This window comes from Coregonus clupeaformis, chromosome 5 (assembly GCF_020615455.1).
Source record: "Coregonus clupeaformis isolate EN_2021a chromosome 5, ASM2061545v1, whole genome shotgun sequence".
In the NCBI taxonomy this organism is placed as follows: domain Eukaryota; kingdom Metazoa; phylum Chordata; class Actinopteri; order Salmoniformes; family Salmonidae; genus Coregonus; species Coregonus clupeaformis.
Genome location: NC_059196.1, coordinates 37,481,541 through 37,507,815, shown reverse-complemented (window position 1 = coordinate 37,507,815; position 26,275 = coordinate 37,481,541). Strand labels below are relative to the sequence as shown.

Genomic DNA, 26,275 nt, shown 5'->3' with positions numbered 1-26,275 from the left:
AGAGAGAGAGAGAGAGAGAGAGAGAGAGAGAGAGCAAGAGATAGCAAGACAGAGAGAGAGAGAGTGAGATGGCAATACAGAAAGAGAGAAAGACAAAGAGAGAGAGACAGCAAGACAAAGAGAGAGAGAGAGACAGCAAGAAAGAGAGAGAGAAATAGAGAGAGAAAGACAGAGAGAGAATGAGATAGATAGAGAGAGAGAGAGAAAGAGATAGCAAGACAGAAAGAGAAAGAGAGAGATAGCAAGACAGAGAGAGATAGAGAGATAGCAAGACAGACAGACAGAGAGAGCGAGAGAGAGAGAGAGAGAGAGAGAGAGAGAGAGAGAGAGAGAGAGAGAGAGAGAGAGAGAGAGAGAGCAAGACAGAGAGAAAGCAAGACAGAGAGAGAGAGAGAGAGAGAGAGAGACAGACGAGAGAGAGAAGAGAGAGAGAGAGAGAGAGAGAGAGAGAGAGAGAGAGAGAGAGAGAGAGAGAGAGAGAGAGAGAGCGAGAGAGGGTCCACTCTCTAATACTGAATTTACCAAATGGGACAAACATCCAATCGAAATACTGCATGCAGAGTTTTGCAAATACTGTATTGCAATTGCAAAGAAAAACTCCAAATAACGCATGTAGAGCAGAATTGGGCCAATACCCCCTCCTTATTCGAATAGAAAAAAGAGCCATCAAATTTTACAACCATCTAAAAACAAGTGACCCCAAAACATTCCATCACACAGCTCTACTATGTCAAGAGATGAAACAAGAGAAAAGTCCCCTCAGCCAGCTGGTTCTGAGGCTCAGTTCACTAACCAAACCAACCTCATAGAGCCTCAGGACAGCACTCAGAAAATCTGGCTCAACCAAATCATCACAAAGCAAAAGAAAAATATATCACCTATTGGAAAGACACCACAAAAAATCAAAGTAAACTTCAATGCTATTTGGCTCTAAACAGACAGTACATGGTGGCAGACTATCTGACCACTGTGACTGATAGAAAACTGAGAAAAACACTGACTAGGTACAGACTCAGTGAGCACAGTCTGGCTATAGAGACCGGTCGTCACAGGCAAACCTGGCTGCCCAGAGAGGACAGGCTGTGCTCACTCTGCCCCCGGGGAGAGGTAGAGACAGAGCTGCATTTCCTATTACACTGTGACAAATACTCAGACCTAAGAGAATCTTTCTTTCCCAAAATTATCATTCAGTACAAAGAATTTGAAACTATAAAAGAGGAAGAAAAAATGCTATATTTATTGGGTGAAAAGCCAAAATGTGCAATTTTGGCAGCCAAATATGTGTCCTCCTGCCACAACCTGAGGGACAGCCAGTGAAAAGTGTAATGTAATGTCAATAATATTTCCTGTTTTGTTTTGGCTTTCATAGCATGTAATGTGTCTTCTCAGTCATGTTGAGACTGGTCGACTACTATTGCTTTAATATATTGTTATTCTCATTAAAATTGTTGTTGTAGTTGCTGTTAATGGTAATCCCATTTCCACTACTACTATTATTATTGCTGTTGGTCCCACCATTTTTGTTATATGTATACTTTGACAATGTAAGTAATTTTAGAGAGAGAGAGAAAGAGAGAGAGAGCAAGACAGAGAGAAAGCAAGACACAGAGAGAGAGAGAGAGAGAGAGAGAGAGACAGAGTGAGAGAAAGAGAAAGAGATAGCAAGACAGAGAGAGAGAGAGAGAGAGAGAGAGAGAGAGAGAGAGAGAAGCACAGAGAGAGAGAGAGAGAGAGAGAGAGAGAGAGAGAGAGAGAGAGAGAGAGGGTGAGCAAGACAGAGAGAAAGCAAGACAGAGAGAGAGAGAGAGAGAGAGAGAGAGCGAGAGAGAGAAAGAGAAAGAGAGAGAGAGAGGGTGAGTGAAAGGAGAGACAGGGTGGAGGGAAAGAGGACAGGGTGAGTGAAAGGAGAACAGACAGAGGAGTGGAATATAAAGGGAGGAAGGACAGGGAGTCTGTCTATCTGTCTCCTGTCTCACTCTCAATACAAGCTATATGCCCTGATCTGTCTCACTCTCAATAAGAGTTATTAGCCCTGATCTGTCTCACTCTCAATAAGAGTTATTAGCCCTGATCTGTCTCACTCTCTCAATACAAGCTATGTGCCCTGATCTGTCCCACTCTCAATAAGAGGTATTAGCCCTTATCTGTCTCACTCTCTCAATAAGAGTTATTAGCCCTGATCTGTCTCACTCGCATTAAGAGCTATTAGCCCTTATCTGTCTCACTCTCAATAAGAGTTATTGCCCTGATCTGTCTCACTCTCAATAAGAGTTATTAGCCCAGATCTGTCTTACTCTCAATAAGAGTTAATAGCCCTGATCTGTCTCACTCACAATAAGAGTTATTAGCCATGATCTGTCTCACTCTCTCAATAAGAGCTATTAGCCCAGATCTGTCTCACTCTCTCAATAAGAGCTATTAGCCCTGATCTGTCTCAATCTCAATAAGAGCTATTAGCCCTGATCTGTCTCACTCTCTCAATAAGAGTTATTAGCCCTGATCTGTCTCAATTTCAATAAGAGTTATTAACCCTGATCTGTCTCACTCTCAATAAGAGCTATTATCCCTGATCTGGGAGGGAGGGGGTAGGTGGGGGAGTGAGAGCTAAACACAAAGGTAGGAAGAAATCTGAACATTGTGAGTTTAGTTTTCTTCCAGTTCAAGTAGAACAAAAAACAGAGCTAGCTCAATATTCTAAAAAAGGAATTACCCCAAGCTTAAGCAAATAACCCACAAACGTTTAGTTCCACAGTGGTATTTACAGCATCTACCACATAATCCTGCAGCTGTTTATTTTTAATGACACACCATGATAGAGTCTAAAATATGTCTGCCCCTTTTTCTGAAGGGTATTTATAGGAAACCCACTTCTTGGCCAATGAGGTTAGAGCGTAGTGTTGCTCTAACCCCCCTCTCCCCCTCCCCCTCTCTCCCTCCCCCTCTCCCTCTCCCTCTCTCCCTCCCCTCTCCCCCTCTCTCTCCTACTCTCCCTCCCCTCTCCCTCTCTCTCTCCTCCTCTCCCTCTCCCCTCTCCCCCTCTCCCCCTCTCCCTCTCCCTCTCTCCCTCCCCCTCTCCCTCTCTCCCCCCTCTCCTTCTCTCCCTCCCCCTCTCCATATCCCCCCCTCTCTCTCACACCCTCCCCTTCTCCCTTTCTCCCTCCCCCTCTCCCTCTCTCCCTCCCCCGCCAACTATTTCCATTAAATCACCCCTTGTCAGTGAAATCACCCCTCGTCAGTGATATCTACCCTTGTTAGTGAAATCCAAATCGCTCCTCCACTCCCTTCCTCCCCCTGCCTTCTCCTCTCCTCTCCCCCTCCTTTCCTGATGACCTTAACGAGCCTGCTGGTCATTGATTTCCCATCTTTCTTTCTTGTTATTGACCCCTTCCCTCGTTCACAGAGCTGTCCACTCAGCCTGATACTTCCTCCGTAACACCTTCGTTAATTAAACACACTTTACTGAGTCATGTTCCCAAGATCACCCTCCCAACGTTCCTCCCCTTCTCTCCACTCCCCTCCCTCTCCCTAACTCCTCTCCTCTCCTCCCCTCATCCTCTCCTCTCCTCTCCTCTCCCCGCCTCCCTCTCCTCTCCTCTCCTCTCCTCTCCTCTCCTCTCCTCTCCTCTCATCTCATCTCCTCTCATCTCCTCTCCTCTCCTCTTTCCCACCTCCCCTCCTCCTCTCCTCTCTGACCTGCTCTCAATTATTTTATTTTCCTATTATCTGGCTACTAGTGTATGCTAGGCACCGCTGCATAATGCATTAGATTGACTTACTGTCCAATGAATAACTATTGCCATGCAGTGAGCCCTGAAAATTAAAGATCCAGTAGAATAATACACTATTATGATATAAGATCCAGTGGAATAATACACTACTATGATATAAGATCCACTAGAATAATACACTACTATGATATAAGATCCAGTGGAATAATATACTACTATGATATAAGATCCAGTGGAATAATATACTACTATGATATAAGATCCAGTGGAATAATACACTACTATGATATAAGATCCACTAGAATAATACACTACTATGATATAAGATCCAGTGGAATAATACACTACTATGATATAAGAACCAGCGCACCACAACAGTCTCCTAGAGCTGACACTGCCAGGTCTTGTGGTGTGTGTGTCTGTGTCTGTGTGCCAGTGTGTGTGTGTGTGTGTGTGTGTGCCATTGTGTGTCAGTGTGTGTGTGTGTGTGTGTGTGCGCCATTGTGTGTCAGTGTGTGTGTGTGTGTGTGTGTGTGTGTGTGTGCGTGCGTGCGTGCATGCGTGTGTGTGTGTGTGTGTGTGTGTGTGTGTGTGTGTGTGTGTGTGTGTGTGTGTGACCAGTATATGTGATAATGACAGGGCTAATGATGTGTTGGAACTGAAGAGATATAAATGCTAATTTGCATCCCTCTGTTTCCTTCAGTCTGTTAATGAGTCTATTATGGTAACAGGTATTTAGTTACTGTAACAGGCTGATACATCATGACTATATTATGGTAACAGGCATTTAGTTACTGTAACAGGCTGATACATCATGACTATATTATGGTAACAGGTATTTAGTTACTGTAACAGGCTGATACATCATGACTATATTATGGTAACAGGTATTTAGTTACTGTAACAGGCTGATACATCATGACTATATTATGGTAACAGGTATTTAGTTACTGTAACAGGCTGATACATCATGACTATATTATGGTAACAGGTATTTAGTTACTGTAACAGGCTGATACATCATGACTATATTATGGTAACAGGTATTTAGTTACTGTAACAGGCTGATACATCATAACTATATTATGGTAACAGGTATTTAGTTACTGTAACAGGCTGATACATCATGACTCTATTATGGTAACAGGGCTTTAGTTACTGTAACAGACTGCTGTGTATTAGATACATAATTTAAACGTACAAGCAGCAACTGGTTAAGCAACACTTTTCAACTCTGCCCTTAAATAATGTAGGAGACACAAGCCACAACAGAAAATATACTTTGGTGAAAGCAGTGAAAGATATTCTGTCCTTGTTTTCTGCTAGTTGCCGTCCTTGCACTGTAAAACAGTGACTGTAGACTTGTGAAACCATGTGAGTTGTGTTTTGATAAATCAAGTGATAGGGTGCAGAGAAGAGCAGCAGGTTGAGTCAGTGTTTATGTGTATTTATTTGAACAACTCACCTCCAGTCTGTCTGTCCTCATGAGTTTCTGTGTATTTATTTGAACAACTCACCTCCAGTCTGTCTGTCCTCATGAGTTTCTGTGTATGTATTTGAACAACTCACCTCCAGTCTGTCTGTCCTCATGAGTTTCTGTGTATTTATTTGAACAACTCACCTCCAGTCTGTCTGTCCTCATTACTTTCTGTACGGCTGCAGCAGCAGCGGAGTGCATGGGGACGTTGGGGTTACTGGTCACCAGGACCGGGGCGCTGGACATGATCTCAGCGGGCATCAGGCCAGGAGACACCGGGCCCAGGTAGGGGTTAAACGCAGCCGCAGCAGCAGCAGCAGCACTGGCGTTGGAGGCAAAGCTGGGCGTCACAGAGAACATGGGCACCGGCTGTAGGGAAACAAGAGACACAACAATACTGGTGTTAAAAGATGTCAGAGATATTCAGCCAATCTTAGCAGACAAAGGTAACACTTTATTTGGATAGTCCATCTGTAGACGCTCTACAGACTATCAGTAACATTTCAACTATCTATCTACTAACCCTAGCCCTAACCCTAAGCTTAACCGTTATCATAACCCTAAAATTAACCCTTGCCCTAACCCTTATTCTAAATGTTATTCTAAACCTTACCCTTACCCTAATCGTAACCTTAGCAATTAGTTGCTTATCAACAGATAGTCAGTTGCTTATTAGCAGTTTGTTGATAGTATGACCATCTGTAGAGCATCTATATGGGAATTTCTGGACAATCTGGACAATCTGGACTATCTGGACTATCTGGACTATCTGGACTATCTGGACTATCCAAATAAAGACCTGTGGGACCTAGTAAAGAGAAGAGAAGTAAAATACAGACAGAGAAAGACCAAGAGAAAGGGATAAGGTAGAAAGAGAGACAGATAGAGAGAAAGACAGAACCAGAGTGAGAGATACCAGTGAGGGAAAAAAGTATTTGATCCCCTGCTGATTTTGTTAATTTGCCCACTGAAAAAGAAATGATCAGTCTATAATTTTAATGGTAGGTTTATTTGAACAGTGAGAGACAGAATAACAACAAAAAAATCAAGAAAAACGCATGTCAAAAATGTTATAAATTGATTTGCATTTTAATGAGGGAAATAAGTATTTGACCCCCTCTCAATCAGAAAGATTTCTGGCTCCCAGGTGTGTTTTATACAGGTAACGAGCTGAGATTAGGCACACACTCTTAAAGGGAGTGCTCCTAATCTCAGTTTGTTACCTGTATAAAAGACACCTGTCCACAGAAGCAATCAATCAATCAGATTCCAAACTCTCCACCATGGCCAAGACCAAAGAGCTCTCCAAGGATGTCAGGGACAAGATTGTAGACCTACACAAGGCTGGAATGGGCTACAAGACCATTGCCAAGCAGCTTGGTGAGAAGGTGACAACAGTTGGTGCGATTATTCGCAAATGGAAGAAACACAAAATAACTGTCAATCTCCCTCGGTCTGGGGCTCCATGCAAGATCTCACCTCGTGGAGTTGCAATGATCATGAGAACAGTGAGGAATCAGCCCAGAACTACACGGGAGGATCTTGTCAATGATCTCAAGGCAGCTGGGACCATAGTCATCAAGAAAACAATTGGTAACACACTACGCCGTGAAGGACTGAAATCCTGCAGCGCCCGCAAGGTCCCCCTGCTCAAGAAAGCACATATACAGGGCCGTCTGAAGTTTGCCAATGAACATCTGAATGATTCAGAGGAGAACTGGGTGAAAGTCAGATGAGACCAACTCAACTCGCCGTGTTTGGAGGAGGAGGAATGCTGCCTATGATCCCAAGAACACCATCCCCACCATCAAACATATGGGGTGGAAACATTATGATTTGGGGGTGTTTTTCTGCTAAGTGGACAGGACAACTTCACCGCATTAAAGGGACGATGGACGGGGCCATGTACCATCAAATCTTGGGTGAGTACCTCCTTCCCTCAGCCAGGGCATTGAAAATGGGTCGTAGATGGGTATTCTAGCATGACAATGACCCAAAACACACAGCCAAGGCAACAAAGGAGTGGCTCAAGAAGAAGCACATTAAGGTCCTGGAGTGGCCTAGCCAGTCTCCAGAGCTTATTCCCATAGAAAATCTGTGGAGGGCGCTGAAGTTACCAAACGTCAGCCTCGAAACCTTAATGACTTGGAGAAGATCTGCAAAGAGGAGTGGGACAAAATCCCTCCTGAGATGTGTGCAAACCTGGTGGCCAACTACAAGAAACATCTGACCTCTGTGATTGCTAACAAGGGTTTTGCCACCAAGTACTAAGTCATGTTTTGCAGAGGGGTCAAATATTTATTTCCCTCATTAAAATGCAAATCAATTGATAACATTTTTGACATGCGTTTTTCTGGATTTTTTTGTTGTTATTCTGTCTCTCACTGTTCAAATAAACCTACCATTAAAATTATAGACTGATCATTTCTTTGTCAGTGGGCAAACGTACAAAATCAGCAGGTGATCAAATACTTTTTTCCCTCACTGTAGCAGACAGAAATAGAAAAAGGGACAGTGTTCTTTTGATGCCTGCTCCTATTTCACTCACACATAGTGAGAGTCTCATCTCCCTGTGGGGTCACATTTATTACCCCCTCAGGGATGAGAACAGAGCAGAGCATGTACAGAGAGAGAGAGAGGGAGAGTGGTGATGAGGATGGAAGTGTGTGTGTGTGTGTGTGTGTGTGTGCGTGCGTGTGGGTGGGTGTGTGTGTGTGTCCGTGTCGTACATGTGTTTGTGTGATGGATACTTGCATACATGAGTGTGTGTGTGTGTGTGTCTTACAGCACTGTTAGGGTTTTATAGAGCTACTGGCAACAGTTCAAGCAGACATCTGCATTCCCTTAGCGTGACACGCTGAGTCTGTACTGACTGACGTAGCAGGTTGTAGGTTTTCTCTGCGCATTCCTAACCTCAGCCACATATTCCTCTCTGAGACAGACCATCTCCTCCAGGAGGAGAGAGGGAGACCATCTCATCCAGGAGGAGAGAGGGAGACCATCTCAGCCAGGAGGAGAGAGGGAGACCATCTCAGCCAGGAGGAGAGAGAGAGACCATCTCAGCCAGGAGGAGAGAGGGAGACCATCTCATCCAGGAGGAGAGAGAGATACCATCTCATCCAGGAGGAGAGAGGGAGACCGTCTCATCTAGGAGGAAAGAGAGAGACCATCTCCTCCAGGAGGAGAGAGAGAGACCGTCTCATCCAGGAGGAAGAGAGACCGTCTCATCCAGGAGGAGAGAGAGAGTCCGTCTCATCCAGGAGGAGAGAGAGAGACCGTCTCATCCAGGAGGAGAGAGAGAGACCATCTCAGCCAGGAGGAGAGAGGGAGACCATCTCAGCCAGGAGGAGAGAGAGAGACCATCTCAGCCAGGAGGAGAGAGGGAGACCATCTCAGCCAGGAGGAGAGAGGGAGACCATCTCATCCAGGAGGAAAGAGAGAGACCATCTCCTCCAGGAGGAGAGAGAGAGACCGTCTCATCCAGGAGGAAGAGAGAGAGAGAGAGAGAGAGAGAGAGAGAGAGAGAGAGAGAGAGAGAGAGAGAGAGAGAGAGAGAGCTCAAAGACATTGCTCCTGCATTTTTAACACAAAATATAGATTTAGAGTTAGATAAAGTAGGATTTTTTGGCAGGGACATATACAGGATGCTACCCTCCACAACATAACCTTCATTCCAAACCAAAACTCCAAACCTACAACCTGATTTTGGACAGAATTACCTGGAAAGCTTTCTACTACCAAGGATTACTATTCTCAAACTATACAGCAAATGCTCTGGAAAACAAACAGAAACCTGAAAACACCATCCAACCTGGAACTGAGTGAGTAATGTTTAGTATGAAGCTATTTTTCACTTTCAAAAACCAAGAAGAAAAATTCATTACAATGATATATTTTATATTATAAGGACTGAATTCTAAGGCTACCAAGCTTAAGCTTGCTACAAAGAGATACAATTTCAATTAGCACTGACGTGTGAAGTGAGAGGTGTCAAAGCCCTTGAGCCCAACAATGGCAGGAGAGTCGTACAGTCTACCCCAACTAAATGGAGAGGCCTTAGAAGCACCCCCCCACTGTTCAGAGGTCATTAAAATACAGTATCTCTGAATGTAAAAAACGACAAGACACGAAAAGAGTACAAATTGAAACTTCTTTTGGGGAAGCACGAGACACTTTTGCTGATTTGTATAAAAATGGGAACATAAGCAACCTTATCTTCCACACAGACCATCCCCTGGCATGGCACAGTGCTATACTAGCACACTACCCCTCTGTTAAGAGGGGGGGTGTTAGCGACGGGTGGAAACTCAGGATACTGGACAACGAGGACTCTGAGTCGTCTAATATTAATCTCTATAAATCTGGAACCGTTTTGGTTCAAGGCAACACCAAACAGTTCCAGCTGGACTTTCACCTAATCAAAGAAATAGCTCAGCAGGAGAAGCTCTCCCCTTGAGAAAGATACCCCTACCCCGAGCGGGTCAGACCAGACCTCTTCATTAAATAACCCCACAGAGCAACCCCAAGCAGAAACTCAACTTCCCAGCACAGAGTACTACTCCCTCATTGAAATGAAGGATAAATTCACCCAGCTGGAGGTAAGGCAGGTGGAGCTGGAACAGCAGGTGAACACACTCCAGTCAGCACAGACCCAGACAACAGTCCAGCACAACAACACCCCCTTAACTAGACCTGGAGAGCTGCAGGTGGAGAGAGACATGTCTGCACTCTGGACTGTGGTGAGACAACATCAACAGGAGAAAAAGCAGGAGCAGGAGAAGAACAGAGCACTAGAGGAGAGGATCAGAGTGCTGGAGGAGAAGGTGAGAACGATGACGGGTGACATTGAACAACCCATTAGAGAACAGCCCACCTCAGATCCTGGCCAAAGTCTCGACACCGCAGCAGAACAGTACACCCTAGACCCTGACCATAGCCTCGACATCACACCCAGACAAACAAATGAAGAACCCCAAGCCCTGGGGACCCCAACCCCTCTGAGCAACCCCCCCAGTCAGACACCCTGATAGCCCTCATGACGACCCCCCACACCCACTGAGGACATACACAAGCCACAGATTGTACTCCTTATGGACTCAAACGGGAAATACATACAAGAAAATAAACTTTTTCCAAAACACACAGTGTCTAAACTCTGGTGTCCAAACACCCCGCGCGCCCTAGACCTTCTGTCTGAGGACCGACTAGGATCACCCAGCCACATAATAATACACACAGGCACAAACGACCTGAGAACACAGCAGGAAAGGGTGGCCATATCACTCAAGGGAGTGATAGAAAAAGCTTCTTCTACTTTCCCCAACGCACAAGTGGTTATCTCAACTCTGTTACCACGAAAAGACTTCCACCCTGCTACCATACAGCGGGTAAACGCAAGTATTTCCCGTGACTGTGCATCAAAACCAAATGTCTTCCTGGCCCACCACTCCACCCTGGACGTGAACAGCCTTTACGACCAGGTCCACCTATACAAGGCAGCAGTGCCCACCTTCGCCCGGACCCTAAAGGATATCGCCCTCAACCGCAGACCCAACACCTCACACAGGAGCAACAGATCAACAGACACCCCGCCCAGACCAGCGAGACACTCTCCCAGACCTGCGGGACCCCCCCCAGGTCCTACACATAGAGGACCCCCGCAGAGAGGACCTACATCCAGACCACAGCACCATCAACCACATCTACACCCCCACCCCAACCAATTAACTCCCCCCAATTCAACCATGCCCACACCCCATTTAGGCCCCCTCAGATCAGACCTATGCCCCTCCTACCCACCCCAAGCCCCCACTCCCACAAAGAGGGCCTCAACATGAAAGTCACACATACGCCCAGGCCGTGAGCAGGCAAACAGGCCCAACACCCACTCTTACACTAGCCCAAGCCAATGGCATGTACCAGATGCTCAGCAGGCTCTGCTCACAATTACTGGCCTGAGGCCAAACCACACAACCAACAACATTAGACACTTTATGGAACACAAAGCCTTCACTATTTCATCCTGGAATATCCAAGGCCTGAGGTCATCTGCCTTTGGCCTAAAGAGCAGGAATCTGGACTTCACAAAAGAAATCGGAAATACAGACATTGTCATCCTACAAGAAACATGGTATAGAGGAGACTGACCCACTGGTTGCCCTGGTTACAGAGAGCTGGTAGTCCCATCCACCAAACTACCAGGTGTGAAACAGGGAAGGGACTCAGGGGTATGCTAATTTGGTATAGAGCAGACCTAAATCACTCTATTAAATTAATCAAAACAGGAACATTTTACATTTGGTTAGAAATTCAAAAGGAAATTATCTCAACTGAGAAAAATGTCCTCCTGTGTGCTACCTATATCCCCCCACTAGAATCCCCATACTTTAATGAAGACAGTTTCTCCATCCTGGAGGGGGAAATCAATCATTTCCAGACCCAGGGACATGTACTAGTCTGTGGCGACCTAAATGCCAGAACTGGACAAGAACCTGACACCCTCAGCACACAGGGGGGACAAACACCTACCTGGAGGTGACAGCATTCCCTCCCCCATATGCCCCCTAGGCACAACTACGACAACATAACCAACAAAAATGGGTCACGACTCCTGCAGCTCTGTCGCACACTGGGTATGTACATAGTCAATGGTAGGCTTCGAGGGGACTCCTATGGTAGGTACACCTATAGCTCATCTCTTGGCAGTAGTACTGTAGACTACTTTATCACTGACCTCAACCCAGAGTCTCTCAGAGCGTTCACAGTCAGCCCACTGACACCCCTATCAGACCACAGCAAAATCACAGTCTACTTGAACAGAGCAATACTCAATCATGAGGCATCAAAGCCAAAAGAACTGAATAATATTAAGAAATGCTATAGATGGAAGGAAAGTAGTGTTGAAACCTACCAAAAAACAATTAGGAAACAACAAATTCAATCCATTCTAGACAACTTCCTGGACAAAAACGTTCCACTGTAATAGTGAAGGTGTAAACTTGGCAGTAGAAAACCTAAACAGTATATTTGACTTCTCAGCTTCCCTATCAAATCTAAAAATCTCTAACAGAAAACCAAAGAAAAGTAATAACAGTGATAAATGGTTTGATGAAGAATGCAAAAACCTAAGAAAGAAATTGAGAAACCTATCCAACCAAAAACATAGAGACCCAGAAAACCTGAGCATACGCCTTCACTATGGTGAATCACTAAAACAATACAGAAATACAATACGGAAAAAGAAGGAACAGCATGTCAGAAATCAGCTCAATGTAATTGAAGAATCCATAGACTCTAACCACTTCTGGGAAAATTGGAAAACACTAAACAAACAACAACACGAAGAGCTATCTATCCAAAACGGAGATGTATGGGTAAACCACTTCTCCAATCTTTTTGGCCCTATAACAGAGAACAAACAGCAAAAAAATATACATGATCAAATGCAAATCTTAGAATCAACTATTAAAGACTACCAGAACCCACTGGATTCTCCAATTACATTGAATGAACTACAGGACAAAAATACAAACCCTCCAACCCAAAAAAGTCCTGTGGTGTTGATGGTATCCTCAATGAAATGATAAAATACACAGACCACAAATTTCAATTAGCTATACTTAAACTCTTTAACATCATCCTTAGCTCTGGCATCTTCCCCAATATCTGGAACCAAGGACTGATCACCCCAATCCACAAAAGTGGAGACAAATTTGACCCCAATAACTACCGTGGGATATGCGTCAACAGCAACCTTGGGGAAAATCCTCTGCATTATCATTAACAGCAGACTCTACATTTCCTCAGTGAAAACAATGTACTGAGCAAATGTCAAATTGGCTTTTTACCAAATTACCGTACGACAGACCACGTATTCACCCTGCACACCCTAATTGACAAACAAACAAACCAAAACAAAGGCAAAGTCTTCTCATGCTTTGTTGATTTCAAAAAAGCTTTTGACTAAATTTGGCATGAGGGTCTGCTATACAAATTGATGGAAAGTGGGGTTGGGGGAAAAACATACGACATTATAAAATCCATGTACACAAACAACAAGTGTGCGGTTAAAATTGGCAAAAAACACACACATTTCTTTCCACAGGGCCGTGGGGTGAGACAGGGATGCAGTTTAAGCCCCACCCTCTTCAATATATATATCAACGAATTGGCGAGGGCACTAGAACAGTCTGCAGCACCCGGCCTCACCCTACTAGAATCTGAAGTCAAATGTCTTCTGTTTGCTGACGATCTGGTGCTTCTGTCACCAACCAAGGAGGGCCTACAGCAGCACCTAGATCTTCTGCACAGATTCTGTCAGACCTGGGCCCTAACAGTAAATCTCAGTAAGACAAAAATAATGGTGTTCCAAAAAGGTCCAGTTGCCAGGACCACAAATACAAATTCCATCTAGACACCGTTGCCCTAGAGCACACAAAAAACTATACATACCTCGGCCTAAACATCAGCGCCACAGGTAACTTCCACAAAGCTGTGAACGATCTGAGAGACAAGGCAAGAAGGGCCTTCTATGCCATCAAAAGGAACATAAAATTTGCCATACCAATTAGGATCTGGCAAAAAATACTTGAATCAGTTATAGAACCCATTGCCCATTATGGTTCTGAGGTCTGGGGTCCGCTCACCAACCAAGAATTCACAAAATGGGACAAACACCAAATTGAGACTCTGCATGCAGAATTCTGCAAAAACATCCTCAGTGTACAACGTAAAACACCAAATAATGCATGCAGAGCAGAATTAGGCCAATACCCGCTAATTATCAAAATCCAGAAAAGAGCCGTTAAATTCTATAACCACTTAAAAGGAAGCGATTCCCAAACCTTCCATAACAAAGCCATCACCTACAGAGAGATGAACTTGGAGAAGAGTCCCCTAAGTAAGCTTGTCCTGGGGCTCTGTTCACAAACACAAACAGACCCCACACAGCCCCAGGACAACAACAACAACAACACAACTAGACCCAACCAAATCATGAGAAAACAAAAAGAGAATTACTTGACACATTGGAAAGAACAAACAAAAAAACAGAGCAAACTAGAATGCTATTTGGCCCTAAACAGAGAGTACACAGTGGCAGAATACCTGACCACTGTGACTGACCCAAACTTAAGGAAAGCTTTGACTATGTACAGACTCAGTGACCATAGCCTTGCTATTGAGAAAGGCCACCGTAGGCAGACCTGGCTCTCAAGAGAAGACAGGCTATGTGCACACTGCACACAAAATGAGGTGGAAACTGAGCTGCACTTCCTAACCTCCTGCCAAATGTATGACAATATTAGAGACACATATTTCCCTCAGATTACAGCGATCCACAAAGAATTCGAAAACAAATCCAATTTTGATAAACTCCCTTATCTACTGGGTGAAAAATCTACTGTGTGCCATCACAGCAGCAAGATTTGTGACCTGTTGCCACAAGAAAAGGGCAACCAGTGAAGAACAAACACCATTGTAAATACAACCCATATTTATGTTTATTTATTTTCCAATTTGTACTTTAACTATTTGCACATTGTTACAACACTGAATATATACATAATATGACATTTGAAATGTCTTTATTCTTTTGAAACTTCTGAGTGTAATGTTTACTGTTAATATTTATTGTTTATTTCACTTTTGTTTACTATCTACTTCACTTGCTTTGGCAACGTTAACACACGTTTCCCATGCCAATAAAGCCCTTAAATTGAAATTGAATTGAATTGAGTCCGTCTCATCCAGGAGGAGAGAGAGAGACCGTCTCATCCAGGAGGAGAGAGAGACCATCTCAGCCAGGAGGAGAGAGGGAGACCATCTCAGCCAGGAGGAGAGAGAGAGACCATCTCAGCCAGGAGGAGAGAGGGAGACCATCTCAGCCAGGAGGAGAGAGGGAGACCGTCTCATCCAGGAGGAAAGAGAGAGACCATCTCCTCCAGGAGGAGAGAGAGAGACCGTCTCATCCAGGAGGAAGAGAGACCGTCTCATCCAGGAGGAGAGAGAGAGTCCCGTCTCATCCATGAGGAAACATCACACTGAAACATCCCACTGGCCATTGCCTAAGCCCTGACAATTCCATAGAGAGCAGAAACAGACTGGCACCCAGGCTAACTGGCTCTGACTGCAGATAGACTACAACAGACTGGCACCCAGGCTAACTGGCTCTGACTGCAGATAGACTACAACAGACTGGCACCCAGGCTAACTGGCTCTTACTGCAGATAGACTACAACAGATTGGCACCCAGGCTAACTGGCTCTTACTGCAGATAGACTACAACAGATTGGCACCCAGGCTAACTGGCTCTTACTGCAGATAGACTACAACAGACTGGCACCCAGGCTAACTGGCTCTGACTGCAGATAGACTACAACAGACTGGCACCCAGGCTAACTTGCTCTTACTGCAGATAGACTACAACAGATTGGCACCCAGGCTAACTGGCTCTTACTGCAGATAGACTACAACAGATTGGCACCCAGGCTAACTGAATCTTACTGCAGATAGACTACAACAGACTGGCACCCAGGCTAACTTGCTCTGACTGCAGATAGACTACAACAGACTGGCACCCAGGCTAACTTGCTCTGACTGCAGATAGACTACAACAGACTGGCACCCAGGCTAACTTGCTCTGACTGCAGATAGACTACAACAGACTGGCACCCAGGCTAACTGGCTCTGACTGCAGATAGACTACAACAGACTGGCACCCAGGCTAACTGAATCTTACTGCAGATAGACTACAACAGACTGGCACCCAGGCTAACTGAATCTTACTGCAGATAGACTACAACAGACTGGCACCCAGGCTAACTGAATCTTACTGCAGATAGACTACAACAGACAGGGCACCCAGGCTAACTGAATCTTACTGCAGATAGACTACAACAGACTGGCACCCAGGCTAACTTGCTCTGACTGCAGATAGACTACAACAGACTGGCACCCAGGCTAACTGGCTCTGACTGCAGATAGACTACAACAGACTGGCACCCAGGCTAACTTGCTCTTACTGCAGATAGACTACAGTATATTTATCACCTGCTGTTGTTCAGGGCATCTGCAGACCTCTCTTTCTAATGCAGCAGAGACCATTCACCTCTAGAAGATGATGTCATGGAATACCATAGCAATGGTGTCATAGGACACAAGAGAAAAACATGTCAGTGATGTCATACTCTACATCACTTTCTTGTCGATGTCACAGTGCAGAAAGGTGTCAGACTTCATGACACTCAGACACATTACTGATGTCATAGCTGGCAAACAGCAATGCCATAAACATGAGAGAGAGAGCAAAAGAGGGGGAGAGATAGAGAGAGAGAGAGAAAGAGAGAGAAGGAAGGAAGTAAGGAAGGAAGGAAGGAAGGAAGGAAGGAAGGACGGAAGGAAGGAAGGAAGGAAGGAAGGACGTAAGGAAGGAAGGAAGTAAGGACGGAAGGAAGGACGTAAGGAAGGAAGGAAGGAAGGAAGGAAGGAAGGAAGGAAGGAAGGAAAGAAGGAAGGAAGGAAGGACATAAGGAAGGAAGGACGTTAGGAAGGAAGGAAGGAAGGAAGGAAGGAAGGAAGGAAGGAAGGAAGGAAGGAAGGAAGGAAGGAAGGAAGGAAGGAAGGAAGGAAGGAAGGAAGGAAGGAAGGAAGGAGGGAAGGAGAGAGTGAGACTGTTCTGTAGCCTGGTGTCTCCTAACCCATTGTGACGTGTTCTCTCTCTAATATAAAGCCTCATCAGCATCATCACTCAGGCCCAGGCTATAATGGGCTTTAATTACATCACCCTCAGCCGAGCACCATGCATGGAATGAAAACACACGCCCACATTGAGAGGAGGGAGAGATGGGGAGGAGGAAGATATAGGGAGAAGTAGGAGGAGGAAAGGAATTTACGGTGAGAAGTGGAGAGAGAGAGAGAGAGAGAGAGAGAGAGAGAGAGAGAGAGAGAGAGAGAGAGAGAGAGAGAGAGAGAGAGAGAGAGAGAGAGAGAGAGAGAGAGAGATAGAGAGATAGATAGAGAGAGAGGAGAGAGAGAGTGAGAGAGAGAGACTGAACAGTGAGCACCTTGCACCTTAGTGTCCATTTTCCCTACCTCTCTGCCTCTTCCTCTCTTCTCTCTGCCTCTTCTTCTCTTCTTTCTGCCTCTTCTTCTCTACTGTCTGCCTCTTCTTCTCTTCTCTCTGCCTCTTCTTCTCTACTGTCTGCCTCTTCTTCTCTTCTGTCTGCCTCTTCTTCTCTACTCTCTGCCTCTTCTTCTCTACTCTCTCCCTCTTCTTCTCTTCTCTCTGCCTCTTCTTCTCTTCTTTCTGACTCTTCTTCTCTACTGTCTGCCTCTTCTTCTCTTCTCTCTGCCTCTTCTTCTCTACTGTCTGCCTCTTCTTCTCTACTGTCTGCCTCTTCTTCTCTACTCTCTGCCTCTTCTTCTCTACTCTCTGCCTCTTCTTCTCTACTGTCTGCCTCTTCTTCTCTACTCTCTGCCTCTTCTTCTCTACTCTCTGCCTCTTCTTCTCTACTCTCTGTATCTTCTTCTCTACTCTCTGCCTCTTCTTCTCTACTCTCTGCCTCTTCTTCTCTACTCTCTGCCTCTTCTTCTCTACTGTCTGTATCTTCTTCTCTACTCTCTGCTTCTTCTTCTCTACTGTCTGCCTCTTCTTCTCTACTCTCTGCCTCCCCTCTCCTGATAATGATGAAGCGATAAGGCCATGACTGTGTCACTGTGTGTTGTGTGTGTGTGTGTGTGTGTGTGTGTGTGTGTATGTGTGTGTGTAGCACTGAGTTCCCCTTTGTGACAACTTAGTGCACCTCTCCATTCTCTCCTTTCTTTTCCCACCCAGAGAGAAGGGATGAGAACAGAAGAGAAGAGGGAGGGATGAAAGGAGAGGTAAACGAGCGGACGTTTCTCAGAGGAAAGTGGCAGGTGTCTTTGAATCTGTTGGTATCATTGACTGGCCTGGCTGGGTCTGTTTGCACCGTATGCTGGGGCTTGGATCCAGTGTGTGTGTCTCTGTGTGTGTGTGTGTGTGTGTGTGTGTGTGTGTGTGTGTGTGTGTGTGCACGCGTCCATGTTCTCTCACCATACATGTAGGCTGTAGCTGTGTGCCGGGCATCATGGCATTGGCGAGCTGCATCTGCTGTGCCAGCATTGCCATGTTTTTCTGTTGGATCAGATTGTTCCTGCCGTTGATTTCCAGCTGGGTCTTCAGGTGGGGAGGAGGGTGGAGGTACTTACAGTTCTCCCTGGAACAACGGCCCTGAGAGAGGGAGAGGAAGAGGGAGAGGAAGAGAGACAAAAGTAAGACACAAATAATGGTGTTCCAAAAAAGGTCCAGTTGCCAGGACCACAAATATAAATTCCATCTAGACACCGTTGCCCTAGAGCACACAAAAAACTAAACCTACCTCGGCCTAAACATCAGCACCACGGTTAACTTCCACAAAGCTGTGAATGATCTGAGAGACAAGGCAAGAAGGGCCTTCTATGCCATCAAAAGGAATATACAATTCGGCATACCAATTAGGATCTGGCTAAAAATACTTGAATCAGTTGTAGAACCCATTGCCCTTTATGGTTGTGAGGTCTGGGGTCCGCTCACCAACCAAGAATTCAAAAAATGAGACAAACACCAAATTGAGACTCTGCATGCAGAATTCAGCAAAAATATTCTCAGTGTACAACGTTAAACACCAAATAATGCATGCAGAGCAGAATTAGGCCGATACCCGCTAATTTTCAAAATCCAGAAAAGAGCCGTTAAATTCTACAACCACCAAACCTTCCATAACAAAGCCATCACCTACAGAGAAATGAACATGGAGAAGAGTCCCCTAAGCAAGCTGGTCCTGAGGCTCTGTTCACAAACACAAACAGACCCCACAGAGCCCCAGGACAGCAACACAATTAGACCCAACCAAATCATGAGAAAACAAAAAGATAATTACTTGACACATTGGAAAGGATTTACAAAACCAGAATGCTATTTGGCCCTAAACAGAAAGTACACAGTGGCAGAATACCTGACCCAAAATTAAGCAAATCTTTGACTATGTACAGACTCAGTGAGCATAGCCTTGCTATTGAGAAAGGCCGCCGAAGACAGACCTGGCTCTCAAAAGAAGACAGGCTATGTGCACACTACCCACAAAATGAGGTGGAATCTGAGTTGCACTTCCTAACCTCCTGCCAAATGTATGACAATATTAGAGACACATATTTCCCTCAGATTACACAGACCCACAAAGGATTTGAAAACAAATCCAATTTTGATAAACTCCCATTTCTATTGGGTGAAATAACAGTGCAGTCACAGCAGCAAGATTTGTGACCTGTTGCTACAAGAAAAGGGCAACCAGTGATGAACAAACACCACTGTAAATGCAACCTATATTTATGTTGATTTATTTTCGCTTTTGTGCTTTAACTATTTGCACATCGTTACAACACTGTATATAGACATAATATGACATTTGAAATATCTTTATTATTTTTGAACTTTTGTGAATGTAATATTTACTGTTCATTATGTATTGTTTAATTCACTTCTTTGTATTATCTATTTCACTTGCTTTGGCAATGTAAACAAATGTTTCCCATGCCAATAAAGCCCTTTGAATTGAAATAGAAATTGACTTGAGAGAAAGAAAACCAAAAAAGAAGACATAGAAAGCCAGATGTTAGAACTTGACCTTTGACTCAGTAAAGTCTTCTCTTTTTCATCTCTTCCTCCGACTCATTGTCATGCTCCCCTCCCTCTGTCTTTCTCTCTCTCTCTCTCTCTCTCTCTCTCTCTCTCTCTGTCTCTGTCCCTCTCTTTGTCCCTCCCTCTGTCTTCCTCTCTCTCTAATCTCACTCTATAATTTCCCCTCTCTCCTTTCTGGGTCTCCACGAGAGACAAATTAGCAACAGAAACAGAGATAAAGAGGATTAGCTATCTATCGCCTCCAGCCAACAGATTACGATACACAACCCCAGAGAGCGAGAGAGAGAGACAGAGAGAAAGAGATAGAGGGAGAGGAGAGAGAGAGGGGGAGAGAGACAGAGACAGAGAGAGAGAGAGAGAGTAATTATGTTGTTAATGAATCATTCCATTTCCAAAGAACGCTTTGGCCATACGTACATTGTTATGCAAAAAAGCAATGGAAATTGAACATTGAATTGAGAGAGAGAGAGATGTGGAGGAGAGAGAGACATTTTATACTGCGAGAACAACATAGCAATATTGAGAGGGAAATAGAGGGAGCGGATGGAGAGCTACTGTAGACAGGAAAGAAAGAGAGCGTGAAAGCAGGAGCAATATAACACATTAAACCTAACCAGGGGAGTGTTCAGCAGAGCAGCATTATGAGAGTGAGTTACATTCCCCTCCCACCCCCTCAGAACAGAGCATAAGACAAGTGGAAGAATTGAATCACCTCCATCATACAGACAGACAGACACCACACTACACAGTCCATATACACTACATAAGGAGAATAGTTTCCTCTGTCCCTCTCTCTGTCCCCCCCTCTCTCTCTCTCTCTCTCTCTCTCTGTCCCCCCCTCTCTCTCTCTCTGTCCCTCTCTCTGTCCCTCTCTCTCTCTCTCTCTCTCTCTCTCTCTCTCTCTCTCTCTCTCTCTCTCTCTCTCTCTCTCTCTCTCTCTCTCTCTCTCTCTCTCTCTCTCTCTCTCTCTCTCTCTCTCTCTCTCTGTCCCTCTCTCTGTCCCTCTCCTCTCTGTCCCTCTCTGTCCCTCTCTCTGTCCCTCTCTCTGTCCCTCTCTCTCTCTCTGTCCCTCTCTCTGTCCCCCCTTTTATCCCTCAACACCCATACAGCCTCATGCTGATAGGCGCTCACCTCACCATGAATACAGAATAGATTAGGAACATAGTTGTGTGTGTGTGTCAAATCAAATTGTATTTGTCATATGCTTCGTAAACAACATGTGTAGACTAACAGTGAAATGCTAACTTATGGGTTATTTTTCATCAATGTAGAGTTAAAGATATTTTTTTTAATAAAAAATAGAAATAGTTACTAAATAGTGAATAAAACACAGTGAATAACTAATAATGAGTAGAAAATAACATGGCTATATACAGGGAGTAGAAAATAACATGGCTATATACAGGGAGTAGAGAATAACATGGCCATATACAGGGAGTAGAAAATAACATGGCTATATACAGGAAGTAGAAAATAACATGGCTATATACAGGGAGTAGAAAATAACATGGCTATATACAGGAGTAGAAAATAACATGGCTATATACAGGAAGTAGAAAATAAACATGGCTATATACAGGAAGTAGAAAATAACATGGCTATATACAGGGAGTAGAGAATAACATGGCCATATACAGGGAGTAGAAAATAACATGGCTATATACAGGAAGTAGAAAATAACATGGCTATATACAGGGAGTAGAAAATAACATGGCTATATACAGGGAGTAGAAAATAACATGGCTATATACAGGAAGTAGAAAATAAACATGGCTATATACAGGAAGTAGAGAATAACATGGCTATGTACAGGGAGTAGAAAATAACATGGCTATATACAGGAAGTAGAAAATAACATGGCTATATACAGGGAGTAGAAAATAACATGGCTATATACAGGGAGTAGAAAATAACATGGCTATATACAGGAGTAGAAAATAACATGGCTATATACAGGAGTAGAAAATAACATGGCTATATACAGGGAGTAGAAAATAACATGGCTATATACAGGAAGTAGAAAATAACATGGCTATATACAGGGAGTAGAAAATAACATGGCTATATACAGGAAGTAGAAAATAACATGGCTATATACAGGAAGTAGAAAATAACATGGCTATATACAGGGAGTAGAAAATAACATGGCGCTGACATTTCTTCTGCGCGGCAGTCCCGGGGAGCATGGTGCGCAGCTTAGAGGGAACATTGCTCACTACCCTCTGTAGCGCCTTGCAGTCAGGTGCCTTGCAGTTGCTGTACCAAGCGGTGATGCAGCCAGTCAAGATGCTCTCAATGGTGTAGCTGTATAACTTTTTGAGGATCTGCATGTGTGTGTGTGTGTGTGTGTGTGTGTGTGTGTGTGTGTGTGTGTGGTACGAGGGGCCAGGTTGGGAATTTAGAATTTACGATAAGTACCATGTGATCTTTAGTGACCACAGAGAGTCAGGACACCCGTGTAATGTCCCGTCTGAAAGAAGGCACCCTACACAGGGCAATGTTCCCAATCGCTGCCCTGGGGCATTGGGATATTTTATTTTAGACCAAAGAGTGTGTCCTACTGATCCTCCAACACCTGTTTGGAGACAAGGGCATTAAGAGTTTGCATTCACCTGAATGTCAGCCTGGCTACAGCGTGTGGATTGATTGAGCTGAGTGTTGTACTTACCCCAGCCTGTTGATTGGCCCTCGATCTCCCAGTCCTTCTAGCCCCACTGTTACTCCCAGTATTGATCAGTGTTAATTGGCTAATGTCTCTCCATTTCCCATCTGGGTGTGTGGACTTGATGGTAACCTTTCAGCCCACTTCCTATCTCCCTGTCTGTCTGTTATCTGTCTGTCTGTCCGTTGTCCGTCTGTCTGTATTTCCGTCTGTCCGTTCCTCTGCCTGCCTGTCTGTCCTGTCTATCTGTGGACAGTATGAGAGTATAGTAGGATATGTTGGTCCAGGTGACTGTACTATAATAGACAGTGTCTTCTCCTTCTGTGGTGTCATTGCTGACTGTCTAGAGCTGTCCCTTCCCTGTGCTAGTGGTGTCAGACCAGGTTAGCTGCTCTGTCTATCTCTACGCCTGGAGGCTCTATGGTTCTGTGTTTATGCTGGGTGTGTGTTTATGCTGGGTGTGTGTTTATGCTGGGTGTGTGTTTATGCTGGGTGTGTGTTTATGCTGGGTGTGTGTTTATGCTGGGTGTGTGTTTATGCTGGGTGTGTGTTTATGCTGGGTGTGTGTTTATGCTGGGTGTGGGTTTATGCTGGGTGTGTGTTTATGCTGGGTGTGTGTTTATGCTGGGTGTGTGTTTATGCTGGGTGTGTGTTTATGCTGGGTGTGGGTTTATGCTGGGTGTGTGTTTATGCTGGGTGTGTGTGCATGTCTGAGTTGTCACGCCCTGACTCTGGGGACTCTTATTTGTTGAGTCAGGGTGTGACTTTCTTTGTGGTGATTGTCTATGTTGTATATTCTAGTATTTGTATTTCTATGTTGGCCGGTGTGGTTCCCAATCAGAGGCAGCTGTCGCTCGTTGTCTCTGATTGGGGACCATACTTAGGCAGCCTATTGGCACTAGTGGGTTGTGCGATCTTGTTCCGTGTTGAGGTATGTTGTTTGTGTACCTTGGACTTCACGTTTCGTTTAGTTTGTTGTTTTGTCGTTGTGTTTATTCGTTAAAATAAACATGTATGCATATCACGCTGCGCCTTGGTCTGACCCGTTCATCAACGATCGTGACATGAGTGCACTTGTATGCAAGTGTGTGTGTGTGTGTGCAAGAGTGTGTGTGTGTGTGTTTGTGTGTGTGCGTGCGTGCGGGTGGAGAACCCTGTTTTTCAAGCTTTTCTGAGCACTTGCCAGAGTGTCAGTCCATATCTGCCTCATCCACAGCCTATGGCCGGGGTTTTGGTCAAGGCAAGTCGATGCAAAAACAGTCTGACAGACAGGCTAGCACTCTCAGAGCTTGGTGAGCACTTCTGGTCAATTTCAAAGGCATCAAGTGTTTTTTCATTTTGTTATTGGTTCAGAAAACCATTTTCATTTTTAAAAAATCAGTCACTGTAAATACTTTGAGCCAATCAGAAGGAAGCAACTCATAAGAGCTGTCTAATCATATGTCTGGCAGAGGAGCAACAGGCCAATCAAAGTGTCAAAACAAAACAGCTCATCAGTGTCTTTCCCATGGAAATGAGATGTGGCATCTCCACATTATGACTGTTGAGGGAAAAGTAAGAGTCCAGAGGTGGAATGTACACAGTGTACAAAACACTAAGAACGCCTTCCTAATATTTAACTTCCCTCAGAACAGCCTCAATTTGTCGGGGTATGGACTCTACAAGGTGTCGAAAGCATTCCAGAGGGATTCTGGACCATGTTGACAGAGCAGGTGTTCTTAATGTTTTGTATACTCAGTGTGTGTGTGTGTGTGTGTTTGTATGTGTGTGTGTGTGTGTGTGTGTGTGTGTGTGTGTGTGCTTGTGTGTATGTGTGTGTGTGTGTGTGTGCTTGTGTGTGTGTGTGTGTGTGTGTGTGTGTAGCATACTGCAGGTATAAATCACCTTGGCCTTATTACACCAGACATCTCTCAGCCGTATTTCAGCTCTTAGAGAGAATCAAGGTTACGAAGCACACAGTGTCTGTCCTATTATCAGCTCAGAGTCATGGAGCTCCAGACAGTGAGTTTTCTACATATCTGCTTGGCCTTTGAAACCTTGTGCCTGTGGAACCACAGCCAAAACACAGAAACAACAGAGGAACGACAGAGATGCAATGACACACGAATAGCACTACTGACAGCTACAGAACTGTCATATGAGACTAAGAAGACAGAGAGAGAGAGATAGAGAGTGAGAGAGAGAGAGAGCGAGAGAGAGAGCGAGAGAGAGAGCGAGAGAGAGCGAGAGAGAGCGAGAGCGAGAGAGAGAGAGAGAGAGAGAGAGAAAGAGAGAGCGAGAGAGAGAGCGAGAGAGAGAGTGAGAGAGAGAGCGAGAGAGAGAGAGAGAGCGTGAGCGAGCGAGCGAGGACGCAAGAGAGAAATAGAGAGAGAGATAGAGAGCGAGAGAGAGAGACAGAGCATTTCCTGACAAAATGTCAAAAATATAAAACAATTAGAGATAGTTATTTCCCCAAATTTGAAACCCTTATTCAAGGTTTCAAAGACCTCTCTGATGAAAATAGGCTCCCCATCCTGTTGGGGGAGGAAGCAGAGAGCTGTGGGTTGGCAGACCACTACATTGCTGCCTGCCATAAGATGAGGGACAGTGTCTGACAGACCAACCAACATGCACATGTCCGCTATGCTTATTGTTATTCTTATTCTTCAATGTATGGTTATTTTGACACTTGATTATTGTTGTTACTGTTGTCCCATTGACAATATCGATTATTATTATTGAAATTATGTTAACATTGTAAATCTCCAAAGTACGCTTTGGCAATATGTACATTTTTACGTCATGCCAATAAAGCAAATTGAATTGAATTGAGAGGGAGATGGGGGAGAAAGAGATACTACGAGAAGTGAATGTTATCAGAGAGGTGAGTGTTATCAGAGAAGTGTGTTATCAGAGAGATGAGTGTTATCAGAGAAGTGAATGTTATCAGAGAGGTGAGTGTTATCAGAGAGGTGAATGTTATCAGAGAAGTGTGTTATCAGAGAGATGAGTGTTATCAGAGAAGTGAATGTTATCAGAGAGGTGAGTGTTATCAGAGAGGTGAGTGTTATCAGAGAGATGAGTGTTATTAGAGAGGTGAGTGTTGTCAGAGAGGTGAGTGTTATCAGAGAGGTGAGTGTTATCAGAGAGGTGAGTGTTATCAGAGAGGTGAGTGTTGTCAGAGAGGTGAGTGTTGTCAGAGAGGTGAGTGTTATCAGAGAGGTGAGTGTTATCAGAGAGGTGAGTGTTGTCAGAGAGGTGAGTGTTATCAGAGAGGTGAGTGTTATCAGAGAGATGAGTGTTATTAGAGAGGTGAGTGTTATCAGAAAATGTGAGTGTTATCAGAGAGGTGAGTGTTATCAGAGAGGTGAGTGTTATCAGAGAGGTGAGTGTTGTCAGAGAGGTGAGTGTTGTCAGAGAGGTGAGTGTTATCAGAGAGGTGAGTGTTATCAGAGAGGTGAGTGTTGTCAGAGAGGTGAGTGTTATCAGAGAGGTGAGTGTTATCAGAGAGATGAGTGTTATTAGAGAGGTGAGTGTTATCAGAGAAATGTGAGTGTTATCAGAGAGGTGAGTGTTATCAGAGAGGTGAGTGTTATCAGAGAGGTGAGTGTTGTCAGAGAGGTGAGTGTTATCAGAGAGGTGAGTGTTATCAGAGAGATGAGTGTTATTAGAGAGGTGAGTGTTATCAGAGAAATGTGAGTGTTATCAGAGAGGTGAGTGTTATCAGAGAGATG

The 26,275-nt window shown here is 44.6% G+C and overlaps 1 protein-coding gene across 4 annotated transcripts in view; it reads right to left on the bottom strand.

The window, feature by feature from the left end:
* Positions 1-26,275, bottom strand: part of LOC121566847 (muscleblind-like protein 1) — a 122,086-nt gene that overhangs the window by 22,145 nt on the left and 73,666 nt on the right. For all 4 annotated transcript variants that reach the window (XM_045214296.1, XM_045214278.1, XM_045214282.1 and 1 more), the window contains exons 2-3: positions 18,278-18,454; positions 5,350-5,574 (exon numbers count right to left, since the gene is read on the bottom strand). In XM_045214296.1, coding sequence (XP_045070231.1) covers positions 5,350-5,574; positions 18,278-18,454 — 402 coding nt within the window. The remainder of the gene's footprint in view (positions 1-5,349; positions 5,575-18,277; positions 18,455-26,275) is intronic.